The 13,664-nt window shown below is 38.2% G+C and overlaps 1 protein-coding gene across 1 annotated transcript; it reads left to right on the top strand.

The window, feature by feature from the left end:
• The first annotated feature begins 6,853 nt into the window (after positions 1–6,853).
• LOC145066896 (CBL-interacting protein kinase 8-like) lies at positions 6,854–7,960 on the top strand. The gene is made up of 4 exons (XM_079014144.1): positions 6,854–6,902; positions 7,466–7,519; positions 7,585–7,691; positions 7,820–7,960. The coding sequence occupies exons 1-4, from the start codon at positions 6,854–6,856 to the stop codon at positions 7,958–7,960; spliced, it is 351 nt and encodes a 116-aa protein (XP_078870270.1).
• Positions 7,961–13,664: the final 5,704 nt, after the last annotated feature.

The following is a 13,664-nucleotide window of genomic DNA, read 5'->3' as shown; positions in this document are numbered from 1 at the left end:
AAGGGCTAATCGATTTTATGAAGTGTTCCATTTTCTCTCAAGTCATTCCATGTGCATTTGGTGTTGTGTGAACCATTTGAGGTGTCACACTTGGGGCACTAGGCACTCAAGCTTCATGAAGACATTCTACATCAAAGAGGTATGGAATTCTAACTTGAGATATTCATATGAATTAATGTTATTATGCTAGTTAGGATAAATACCTTGGAAAGTTCATATTTGCATGTATATTAGAGAAAACATAGATCCAAGGTATTTAGGGTTGCATGTACACTTAGGAGTGTTAGAATGCTTAAAACTCTTCAGTGGTATCAAAGCCTAGGCTTGCTTTCTCTTATACATGATGCAAATAGATTTTTCGAATCCAAGAATCTATCAGGGCCTAAAAGTCGATGAGTTCTGGTAGAAAACTCAATGAGTTCATGTATTAGAGCATGAACTCGACGAGTTCCATGAAGAACTCGACGATTTTGGCCTCCAGACAGGATATCTTTGTGTTTTTTGGCTGGAATTGGACTAGGAACATTACCCTAAGCTGTTTTTGAACTTGTAAACCTGTTTTGATGTGGTAATGTTCATGCTAATCCAATTTAAAAGATAATTGTCAATAGATTCATGTTTTGTATTAGTTTAAGGATTAGGCTAATTACATGAAAAAGTGTGATTTGAATTATCTTGTTCTTATGAGTTGCGTACATTAATAGAAAAGTTATGTGAAATTGTTGTTTTCAATCCAAATTAATCTAAGAGTTGATTCTAAAATGTGTTTTTGTAACTTGTCCTCAAGTTATATGAAAAGTCACATTTAAGATTCATAAAACTCATAAATATTTCCATAGGTTATGAATAAAGAAAAGTCACATTCTTTTAATAGTTTAAAGTCTTCCATAACTTGTCCTCAAGTTATGGAACTTGAAGAGTTTTTGGATTAAAACTACTTTAAACACATAAGTTATGGAATTGAATAGTTTGAATAGTTTCAAAACTTTCCCTCAAGTTTTGGAATTTGAAAAGTTTTCACTTATGAATACTTTAATTCCAAGTTAAGCCCTTAGAATTTTAAAAGTTAAAATTCAACCCTTATACTTTATAATATTATAAGTTAATAATATATATATATATATATATATATATGTATGTATGTATGTATAAGAGTAAAGTCAGTCTTGCCGTTAGTAGACCTCATTCACGAAGCCGATCTATAAGGGGGGTATAAGGTTACTGCCTATAAAATGGCAGTTTAATGGGTGTCCACTCTCACCCACCGCTTCCTTGACTAGTGGAGGGTCGTTAGCCGAACGGGTAGGACAAGGACTAGATTCTCCCTTCATTAAAAGTATTAATGAGAAATACTAAGTAACTAAACTCTTATTAATACCCAATCTTAGTTACTTAGGAAAATGTGAATTTGGTGCTAACCCATGAAATTACACTTTGCACTTTGCTTAAGTCGTTAGTGGAGCGTGTGTGGTTAACCGACACACTAACCTAGACTTAACAAGGTAGGCAAAGGGTAACTTAATATTTATCATAGTATCGATGGAGCGTGTGTGGTTAACCGGCGCATCGATTAAGGGGTAAATATTAAGGGTACCAAGTATATTTGCATGGTTACTTCACACCTTATTTTGTGATCCTCGGCATCCCAGTCACAAAACCTGAAGGGCACATTCGAGATTGAAACATGCCATTGAACAGTTCAATGAATCTCAAAAGATCTAGGAGTTTCAAATCCAAGTAAAACCTAATTAAACTATTTTGTTTTTCATGGTGGAAATTGGTGAATCGTCATTCGCCTACCTTCAAATATTTTATAGCTTGGATTACGGCATCCCTCTTCCAAGTTATAAAAGTATTGTGTTGGGTCCTAGCCTTAATATTTCATATTGGGTGTTATATTAAGGACTTTAATTCAACTATCTTGAATTTCTCCCAAAAGATGTCTAGTTCAGACATCTATGATCTTTCCAAATCTTTTGGAACTTCACACTTCTTCCGCCTCCTCCAATTATTCTCCCTAACCCACAAGTTCAAGGTCACTCAAGCCCTATTGGCAAGGCAAGGTCTAGATGTGATCACATCTTGGAAATGAAGTCACATATTGACAAGTCAGGAGAGTTGGGTGTCAAAGTCTTGAGAAAGTTGGTGGTTCAATCACTTTCTAAGTCACATAGTGAGTTCCTTTGGGACTCATATGAAACAGACTATGACAAGACCCTTAATGATCTTATCTAGTTGCTAAGATCAACTTCCTAAAACTTTATGGACATTGACAATGATGACACTTGAAATCCGGAAAAAGCATTCTCTTCCCAATGGAAAGGGATCAGCCATAGTCAACTCGGTTGATCAAATGGTAAAGAGAAAAACGAAGTCTGTGATAGTCCCGCGTATCATTATCAAAGGGCCCATATATTTATATTGCCAAAGGAAGGGGCATTAGTTGCGAAGCTGCCAATTTTACCTAAGGATGTTAAAGTCAATAAGTTTGACCGTACTTCAGGTAAAATCCACTATCTAACTCTGCTAAGTTTCTATACCGAGATTCTTGATACATGATGTGATTAGGTCACATGTTGATGTTTGTAAGAATCAAAGAAAAGTGAAGAAACTTAAAGAAAGAATATGCTGAATCTGATCGCGTAGATGGATTTCTATCGCATAGTTTGAAGATCGGATTCTTGAACTACTTCTTAGGAGTTATGATATATTGCTTAGGAATAGATAACAACAAAGTTTTCATGCTCTTTTGCATTGTAAGGATAGTTTTTCCACAAAGTTTTTTAAAATAAAAGGAAAAATGATGATTTTATTTATTTTAAAATATTCTTACAATGGCATTTGAGGAAAAAAATTGTTGCTTATATGATTCCATTAATAGCAAGAGTGGAAATATGAAGTTGATTCTTTTATTTGTGGTAATGTCTAAATTTACCAAATAAGGAAAGATCCTCATCACCCAAGTTTCAATTACACCGAAACTTGGAATCATGCAAGTTGTATAGCATGATGAATGAGAATTTTTCATCTTTGGAAAATTAAGACTAGTTCCTTGTTCACATGTATATGTGAGTCAAGTGAAGGACTAATGGATCGAGTACACATTCTTGTGCACTGGTCAAGTCGACCACAAAAGATCGATAAGATTATTCGTCATAATTTACTAAAGCTCAGTAAATATGGTTATACTTACAAACTTAAGTGTAATTCAGAGACATTGGAAAAGGTTCCAATGTATGGCAGAGCGAATAAGAAGAATCAAATTAGACAGAAGGATAAAAGTTTCTCAAGATGGGAGAGTACTTTAGTATCATGTCATATGATCATCTTAATGATTAAGAGACCTTATCGCAATTCATCCTCTAAGTGCATTCTGATAGCTAAGAAGAGGAGCTATGAATTGTTGAAGTGGTCAAATCAAGTAGATGAGTCATACTTCGTTCCAAAATAAGTCTTAGAGTCATACTCCAAGACTGTAAGTTGAGTGAAATATCTTCAAGAAAGGTTTAAAACACTTGTCAAATGTAAGAGTAAGAGTTTTCTACTCTTGTACATCTGAAATTGGTAAGTTGTGATGTTTTGGACAAAACAAAGACCAACTAAGGCCAATTGTGTGAAGTGTTTGTCTTGATTAGAATCCACACTATCTCTTGGATGGTTGACACGGGAGTCTTATATGTCAAGAGGACAGTGGGAGTCTTAAAGGTCTCAAGAACTAATCAAGAATAAAACCTGAATTTCTTCACTAGCACATGACTTGAGGTTTATAACCTATCGTGTTGACATATTTTGTGCCAATTCCAATTAAAGTTGGCTTTGCATATGAGTTCTTAGAGCTCTCAATTGGTTGCACAACCACTTGGAGGCAATGGCAGGCCCTTGAGCTGCTAGATGGCAAGAAATTAAGATTAAGTTCAGTCCATATAAGTTTGGATTTGTCATTATCCTTGTATTGTGACTATGGTTTTGACAATTCACATGGATAAGAACACATACACCATTAAATCTAAGTGTCATAAGGTTTCTCTCCGATTCATGAAATGATGGTGAGGAAACACTTTCACTAAGTAGATTTTAGCTAGATAGCAATTTTGATATTTGCATTCTCAAAGTCGTTAGTGGAGCTTGTGTGGTTAACGACACACTAACATGGACTTGTGAGAAATGTCAAAGGTCTAAACAATCAAGAGTATCATTACGACATCCTTTTTCATAGTTCTTAAATTTTTTAGACACACTTATGAGCTATCTAAGATAAGGTGTATGATATTGATAAAGTTTTATCAAAGCAATATAGTATCCAAAATCTGAACTTTGGTAAGAAAGTCAATAAAGTATTGTTTTTCTAGAAGTTCAGCTGATTTCTGAGTACATGTCAAAGCTAGTGGGAGCATAAGTGTTATGCTAATATTCATCACGTTAGTGGGAGCACGATAATTATGATAAAGGTTTCAAGTTAGCAATGTTAATTATAGAAAACAAAAGGTTTCAATTGGGAAAAAGTTGTTTTGCTATAATTAAGGGAGATGAAATTTTACTTCATCTCAAATCTATAAGCTTAGATCGTGAGATTTTAATCAAATTTAGTCAAGTATATATATGAATGGCAAATTGAAATGGAAACATAAGAAAATTCTATATATGGGTCTATTATTTGTGTTCTAAAATTCGATTATGATTATGACATCCCTCTTCATAATCTGAATTATGAGAACTTGGCAAATTGAAATAGAAACGTAAGAAAATTCTATATATGGGTCTATTATTTGTGTTCTAAAATTCGATTATGATTACGGCATCCCTCTTCATAATCTGAATTATGAGAACTTGGAAAATTGAAATGGAAATATTATAGCAAAAGACTGGTTTAGTCTTTATGTGAGACATCATGAATCGTGTCCCATATGCTTCAGATATAGGATCGATTACATGTGCTATATTCATCCTTTCTAAAATTTTCCAAATGCCTAGGGCATTAAGAAGGGAAAAAGTCTAGAACTGGATATGACTAAAACGATTAAGCAATTATCGAGGACAATCTAAGGTTTACCAAAGATTGGTTGCTCAGGGACAGTTGAAAGTATAGTGTTAATTGTTGGAAGGACCATATTGACATATTTTGAAAAGAGGCAACTCTTGTTCATAAGTGATAGTCAAAGGGGAATGTGGAAATGATCCCATTGGTGGAAGTTGTTCAATAAATATGTGTAAGATTAGGAAACTTAATGCAAGAAGGATGTTTCCAAGGAGTTGATCTCCTTTGGAATGCTCTGTAATGTTTTTTCTCAAGTCTTTGTGACTTTGTGCATAATCATTACAAGAGAATCATTGCATATAAGTTTAGAATCTAACAGATTTCGGTAAAATGGCATGAATTTGGAATTCCTGCATTTGCCATAAGAATTCGCACTACTAGAAAACAACCCTTTAATGACGCGCAAACAATGACACTCGCTGATAGAAGACGCGCATTGGTGTGTGTCCTAAAAAATAATGTCAATTTTACAAAATTTGAAGGATAGTGGACACGCATTTGTGCGTGCCCTAAAATTAGTGTAAGAAAAGAAAAAAAAAAGAAATGCGGAGGGCACCTTTCATAAAGTGTGCGTCCTCTAAATGTGTCGCTTTATATATTTTTTTTTTGCCTAAAGGCGCGTTTTTAAAGGGGGAAAAGGAAATCGTCTGAAATTCTAAAATTTTGAAGAACCCCGCTTCTACCCTCTCTCCTCAGTATCTCCCTTTTCATTCACTCCTTCCTTCTCTCTGTAAACCCTAAGCCATCGCCACTGCCACCGCCATTGAGCCTTAAAAACTCAATCCACACTAGAATCCTACAATAGAACCCTAATAATCCTTTTGAATCAGCACATCCTTTTAAATCAGCTCGTCTTCCTTTACCTCTGTATTCTCTCTTTCTCTTTCTCTCTCTCTCTCTCTACAAGCCCTAAGCTGCCACCACCAACATCGAACACGATAAGCTTTAAGAGTTTGGAGTGCATCTAGAAACCTAAGCACACACTTCCGCCATCTCAAGATACCGGTTCAAGATCGGAATGCCAATCCCTCTGTCCCCACTCAGATCCCACGCACCGCTGCCCCTAACCTTCTCCTTCAAAACGAAAGAAACGCTCGATGATTCTTCCTCTACCGGTGGTCCCACCTCTGAACCACTCGAGACTTAAATTTTCGAGGACCGAATCTCACAGGTACGTCTGCATAATCAGAGTGGCAAAGGGAAGAAAGTCGACCCATCGAAGTGCATGAAGTCCGGGAAGAAATCCAGTGGGAGTTCAGGATCTAGGGCAAACATGTACCTCCCACTGGTGCCTTCGAAGACACCACACCTGATTTTCTCAATCTTGACGTTGAGGAGAGTCACAGACACCACACCTGATTTTCTCTCTCTCTCTCTCTCTACCCCCTACTACTCGACAACCACCCACCATCCTTCGTCTTCTCTCTAGTTCACCAGCGCCACCAATAAAGCCCCATTATACCACCAACACAACATATCACAAGATTAAAGAATGAAACATACGTTCGATTTTATCAGTAAGTAATTCATACGTTCGATTTTATCTGTCATCCCCACTCAGTTATCGGATATCAGTAAGTAATTCATACGTTCGATTTTATCTGTCTTGTCTTCGTATCTGGTTATGTCCAAAACATTGAAGGAGATGCTCATTGGTATCGCTGTCGTATATGGAAACCTTGATTGCTTAGCTTGTGATCAGTACTCACTCACCTAATATGAGTTTTGGTGAATCATATACATATCAAATTTGTTTTTATTGAATGTTTTGATGTGGTTATACTTTATGAGTTCTCTTAATTTGAAGTTGAGAGAACCATGATTGTTGTTTCTAGATGTCCTGAATTGTGGTTTGCTTCAGGATCAGGTAATTCTTATTTTGAGTTATACTAGATGTTACTATGACATTCCAGTGTATAGAATACACTTTATTTGGACATTTACACACACGCAACTATCATATCTTATATTTAGTGTCCTAATATTTGGAAAATAGCAATTACAATAGCCTCAGTTATATGCCAAGAGCATAATTAAGAAGTCCCAAAACCAAAATGATTAATAATCTACCTAGTCAACTAAAATACAACTAGAAATATCAAAAGGGTGCTATTAAATCAACCAAATTTCATGTCATTTTAAATTAAATCCAAATTTCATTTTTCAACTATGCTAAAATCTAATCATTAAATCCTGATATAAATAATTGGGTTCAATAAGACTGTGGGGATTTTCGGTTTATAGTTACTCCCTAATGTAACATTATGCCATAACATTATGCTAAAATCTGATCACAATCTCAGGAAGCAACTTAGCCCATGTTTTCACTTGCACATCTTGGAAAACCTGAAACTTGGACAACCAGCCAAGATATTATATATGAAATCAGTCTTTTAAATCATTATCTACTTATTTTACCTCTTACTTTAGATCCAAATCCTGACACTGTGAGCAGTAGTCCATCATCCATCTTGCATGATGTTGGTTAGTATGAGAGACTAGTGTTAGTTAATGATGTGATGGTTATGTGCAATGTATTGGTATTGAAGAAATAAGGAATGATGAATGGTTCAAAAAGAATTATGTCCCTGCTAGAGTTGTTGAGTATGAAGATGTTAATCTGGATGATGTAAATGTTGTTTTTGATGACTCAGAGGTAAAAGGAAAAACCTATTCTTCTATAACTTATGTCAATTTCATATTCAATAAACAAACAATGAAATGCTAAAAATAATACCAACAGCTATGCATATCATGTATGATGTATATGATGTATGTATGTAGGAAGAGGGAGGTGGTGATGAGCAACAAATAGATGAAGGTGCATGTCCTCTGTCTCTTAATGCATTCGATATGATAATCCTGTCTCAGGGATTAAACCTGTCTTCCATGTTTGACCGTGGTCAGGAAACAACAAATGGATAAAGAGAATGATTATAATCCATGTCTCAGTCCATATGATATCTAGAATGGAGGAATATATGATCCCTTATCTAATGGACAAGTCATTGACAAAGGTCAGAGTTCATCGACAAGGCCAGAGTTCGACAGAAGCTTTTGAGAGCTACGATTGCCAGTCGGTTCTTGAAGTCATACGCAATAATAGTTTTAGACTTATCCAAGTGGGAGACTATTGGATTAATGTCTAAATCCATAACTGTAATTGGTAAGACTTGACCCGACCCGACATGGTCCATTTGGGTTGCATGACATCATGCATTTGGATAGACTAAAATGAGAGAAATAACACTTAAGGTTTGTTAATATACTATAAGTTCTAATATATTAATAATATTATTTAATTAGTATTGATCAAGAATTAATCTAGAATTAATTAAGTGATCAAAAGAAGACTAATTAAATATATGTGTTGATTGTGTAAATCATCCATACTTATATAGTGGGCTAATGCTCCATGGATTGTCAAGTTGGGCTAAAACCCATAAGATGCTCCATGGTGTATTTGTACCCATGGATCATGGAAATGAAAGGCCATGACAATTAGGGTTTACATGGTATAACCCTAACTATATAATGATCTTATTCTTGGAGAAAATCGGCCACTATGTGTGAGAAATAAGGGCTAACCGATTTTATGAAGTGTTCTATTTTTCTCTCAAGTCATTCCATGTGCATTTGGTGTTGTGTGAACCATTTGAAGTGTCACACTTGGGGCACTAGGCACTCAAGCTTCATGAAGACATTCTACATCAAATAGGTATGAAATTCTAACTTGAGATATTCATATGAATCAATGTTATTATGCTAGTTAGGATGAATACCTTGGAAAGTTCATATTTGCATGTATATTAGAGAAAACATACATCCAAGGTATTTAGGGTTGCATGTACACTTAGGAGTGTTAGAATGCTCAAAACTCTTCATAATCATCCTCAATCAAATGTCGGAACCCGAACCCTAATCCGCTCAGGCTTCTAATTTTCCTTTTTCAATCCTTCTAACTGAGCCTTCTTGATCAAATCCATCAAGGTTGAAGTAACATTCATCCTCAAAAAAATATATCGGATCGAGAAGCACACCGCCTTCCGAATCAAAGCATCGGCCACCAAATTGGCCTTCCCGGGGTAATACAAAATCTTGCAGTCGTAGTCTTTTACCACATCTAACCACCTCCGCTACCGCATATTCAAGTTCAGCTGATCCATCAAATACTTCAAACTCTTATGATAGGTGTAGATAGTGCATCAGACCCCGTACAAGTAGTACCTCTAGATTTTGAGGGCAAACACCACCGCCCCTAATTCCAAATCATGTGTGGGGTAATTCACCTCATGAGGCTTCAGCTGCCTTGAGGCGTAAGCAATCACATGCCCTTTCTACATAAGTACAACTCATAATCCTAAAATATAAGCGCCACAATAAACCACAAAATCATCCAATCCCACGGTAATGCGAGAATCGGGGCCTCGCAGAATATCTGCTTCAGAGTCTTGAAGGCTAGGAATGTCAACGGTGGCAAACGAGACGGGGAGTGCATCCCCCGCCCCTACCCCCAAAATTTCCCCGTTCTCCCGTCCCCGCCCCTGAAATGTTCAGCCTTCCTCCCCCTGCCCCCGCATCCCCTTTATTACCCCTACCCCGCCCCCGATTGATTTTGGGTTGCCTTTTTTTTACTAAAAGAAGTTGTTATTTAGGCTAAAAAAAGCTATTTTTTAAGTAACAAATAATTATTTATAGCAAAATTTTATATGTTAAAAATAAAAAACTTATGACATCTTAAAAACATTATACTAACAACTTAAAAACATGTTTTTGATGAATTTTGGAAGTTCGAAATCAAGCTATTGTTTATTATATTTATATAATTAATATATGTAAATATTTGTGTAATTTATTAACGGGGTCCCAATGGGGGTTTCGGGACGGGATTGCCTACCCCCGCCCCCGCTCCCGAAATTAAAACGGGGGTTAACCTGGCACCCGCCCCCGTCCCCACCCCCGATATTTTTTAAAAATCTCCCCCAAACGGGACGGGTCCCCCACGAGACCTTTTGACATCCCTATTGAAGGCAAACTGCTGATCCGAACCCCACCGAAAGGTCACATTATTCTGGGTTAGGCAGGTCAAAGGCACCGCGATCTTGGAGAAGTCCTGAATAAGTATCCAATAATAGCCCTCAAGGCCCAAGAAACACCGAATCTCAGATGTATTTTCTAGAACTTCCCAATGTATCACCGAATCGATCTTGGCTGGGTCCACCAAGATCCCATTCTAGTTGATGATGTGCCCCAAAAACCGCACCTCACGTAACTAAAACTCGTATTTGGAGAATTGGGCATAAAGCCTCTCCCTCCTCAAGGTCTCCAACACCTCACACAAATGCTCCTCATGCTGCTCCTTGGTCTTGGAGTAGACTAATATATCATCAATGAAAATAATCACAGACCGATCTAGCATCGACTTGCAAACTGGGTTCTTGAGATCCATGAACATTGTTGGTGCATTGGTGAGCCCGAAAGGCATCACCACGAACTCATATACATCCTCATCCCTGATCCTCATCTGATGGTATCCTGACCGAAGATCAATCTTGGAGAACCAAGATGCACCCTGAAGCTGATCAAATAAATTGTCGATCCTTGGAAGTTGGTAACGATTCTTCACTGTTAGCTTGTTCAATTCTCGATAATCGATACACATCATGTGAGACTTGTCCTTCTTTTTCACGAATAGGAAGGGTACTCCCCATGAGGAACTGCTCGGACTGATAAGCCCCTGTCTAACAGCTCCTGCAGCTACGTGGACAATTCCTACATATCAAGCGGTGCTAGGCGATATGGCGCCTTGGCTATCAGAGCCGAACCATGCATCAAATCAATATAAAACTCAACCTGCCTCTCGGGAGGCACTCCTGACAACTCCTCAGGAAAAACATCAGGAAAATCCCGCACAATGGGTATCCTACTCAACTTTGACATGGTATCAACCTGTGTGTCTGAAACATAAGCCAAAAATTCATAACAACCATGCTGAAGAAACCTCTTAGCCCTCGCAACTGAATAAAGAGCTAGTCCATGTGAATCCCTCTCACCAGGAATGACCATTTCTCCCCCACTTGGGGTTCGAACTCTCACCAAATGTCGCTCAAAATCAATCACGACCCCATTGGGCCCCAACCAATCCATCCTAATGATCACCTTTAACCTCCTCAAGGGAATCGGTACCAAATCAATAGGAAACCTTTCACTGAACAAGTTCGAAACACATCCTCGGAATACCCTCACAACACTCACAGTACAATCATCAACGATTTCCACCTTCAGAGGGGAGTCCAAAGTCCTTGGTGCATCTCAAAACTTATTGCCGAGTGCAAGAGATACAAAGGATTGGGTAGCCCCCCAATTAAACAAAACATGAGCAGACAACCCATTGACCAAAAAGGTCCCTATACAAGATCATAATAAACATGAGCATAACAAGGAAACAATAAAATATAGAGTTAAGTCACATACCAGTAACTACATCTGGCGCTGTACGAGGCTCATCAGTGATTAGTTGAAATGCCCTGCTCTTCACTGTAGGAGCCTCCGCCTTGCCTTAGCGGTCATCAGTAATCCTCAAGGTGGCTGACGCAGGCGTCACCATTGCTCCGCCAGACAATCTTGGATAATCGGCCTTTTTATGGTCTGTTTAGTTGCAGTGAAAAAAGATCAGAGCCCTCTTAGGGCAGTCCTTGCTCATGTGACCTGCCTGACCACAACCGAAACATCCGGAGCCCACAGATCGACATGCTGCACTGTGCAGCTTGCTAAACTTGGCACATTGGCCCCGACCCGACTGGCCTCTGCGGTGAACATCGGAGGTCTTGGGCTTCTTGGCCTTACCCACTGCTGTCTAAACCTACTCCGGCTTTCGCTTTGTCCGGAGCTCCAACTCAATTTCCCACTCATAGGCCTTCTCAATCATATCATTTAGGGTCTTGCAACCTGAAAAACTCAAGAACTCCCTGACATCATCCCTCAGCATAGCATGATATCTCGTCTTTCTTATCTCCTCATCCGCAGCATACTGCAGAACTAGCAATGCCATCTCCCTAAACTTAGCGGTGATCTCCGCCACAATCTCCGTCGTTTGGTGAAGGTCCTGAAACTCTATCACTAGCTGTTGTACCTTAATGGCCGGTGCAAAATCCTGATCAAAACTCTACATAAACTCCTCCCAAGTCATCACTGTAACAACCGATGTACCAACCGCTCGGGTAACCTCCTCCCACTAGTCCCGCGCTCGGTCCCTCAGCAAGCAGGATGTGAATCACACGTTTTCTATCTCGGGGCAAAAGCTTGTGCGCCGATCATTCTCCATGTCAGCGATCCAGCGATGACTAGTGATGGGGACCTTAGCCCTAAAGAACTTAGATGTTCTGCATGCCTTGAACTCCCATAACGAGGGAGTTCAAGTCTCAATATGAACCGCAACAATCTCGGATCAAAATGATCTAAGCCTCTCATCTATGATCTCTATAATCCCCTATTTGATGGTACAAAAATCACCGGGGTAGCGTCAAGGATGTCGCGAGTAACCTCGGCCGTGACAAGCTCGCACAACCTCTCATTAATCGGTTCTGCACCGAAACCTGAACTAGATCCTGAACCTGAGCCTCCTCGTGTAGTCATCACCATCCTCAACTAAAAATACAACATAGAAACGATCGATAAAGAAATTCAAAGGGATTCCTCCTCACTGTACTCCTTAGAGTTTCCAGGTCTGTTCTTGTATTGGATACAGGACCCGTGCTTTCAATAGTACGGGCCCGATACGACCTTCCACACATACCTGTATCTTCCTCAAGGTGATACCTAATACCTCTAATTCACCCAACTATACTCATAACATAACTCATACAACACAGCACACACACACACATATCCTAGACTCTTCTAGGATTTCTCAATCCTCCCAAAACCAGAATCCTCAATCAACATCGCAGGTTGCCTTATGAATGCAAGTTATACACAAATAGAATCACATAGACTGTCAAATAAAGTTTTTAAGCTAAGTCCATAACCAAACAATAAACATGAAAAGAGGCAGAATACATCATTCTAGGGCTATGCATTCCTAATTGTATATAACTTTAAAAGCATACACTTAGCAAATACAGAGTCAACATTGATTCCAAAAAATATATGGCATCAAATTTTCGTAGGCTATAATGCGTCACACAAATCAGACAATTTAATCACATAATCCCTAAAGGTATCCTTTGCCCTACTCTAGCATGCACCTCACATATCAATCATACTAATCACGATACATAAGCATGATTAATTTTGGGAAACACTTACTTGAGCTCAGGCGATCGTACACATTATACTCTCCCTTTTTACGTAAGAAAACCTTTTTAGAAGAATTCGATTCCTTTTCTTTTGAAGATATTATCATTTCCTCAGTTTGAGTTCTGATACACCCGAGAGTGTGCCCAAATCCCTCAAACCAAGGCTCTGATACCAAATTGTAACAATGCAAAAACCAAGAGAAAATTTTTCATTTTTAATTAGGGTCTAAAATTATAAGTTTGATTCCAAAATCCATTGCATAATCATCATCATATCAAACTATCAGAGTGACAATAACAATAAATGTGGAAAATAGAGGGAAGTGAATGAT

This window comes from Lactuca serriola, chromosome 8, assembly GCF_051521515.1.
Source record: "Lactuca serriola cultivar US96UC23 chromosome 8, Lser_US96UC23_V15, whole genome shotgun sequence".
NCBI classification, from domain to species: Eukaryota; Viridiplantae; Streptophyta; class Magnoliopsida; order Asterales; family Asteraceae; genus Lactuca; species Lactuca serriola.
This window is presented reverse-complemented; position numbering and strand designations above follow the sequence as displayed.

Coding starts and splice junctions, on each gene's coding strand:
- LOC145066896 (XM_079014144.1), top strand. CDS start 6,854: ATGATTGTTGTTTCTAGATGTCCTGAATTGTGGTTTGCTTCAGGATCA. Junction 6,903..7,465: donor GTGGTTTGCTTCAGGATCAG/GTAATTCTTATT, acceptor CTCTTACTTTAG/ATCCAAATCCTGACACTGTG. Junction 7,692..7,819: donor TTGTTTTTGATGACTCAGAG/GTAAAAGGAAAA, acceptor GTATGTATGTAG/GAAGAGGGAGGTGGTGATGA.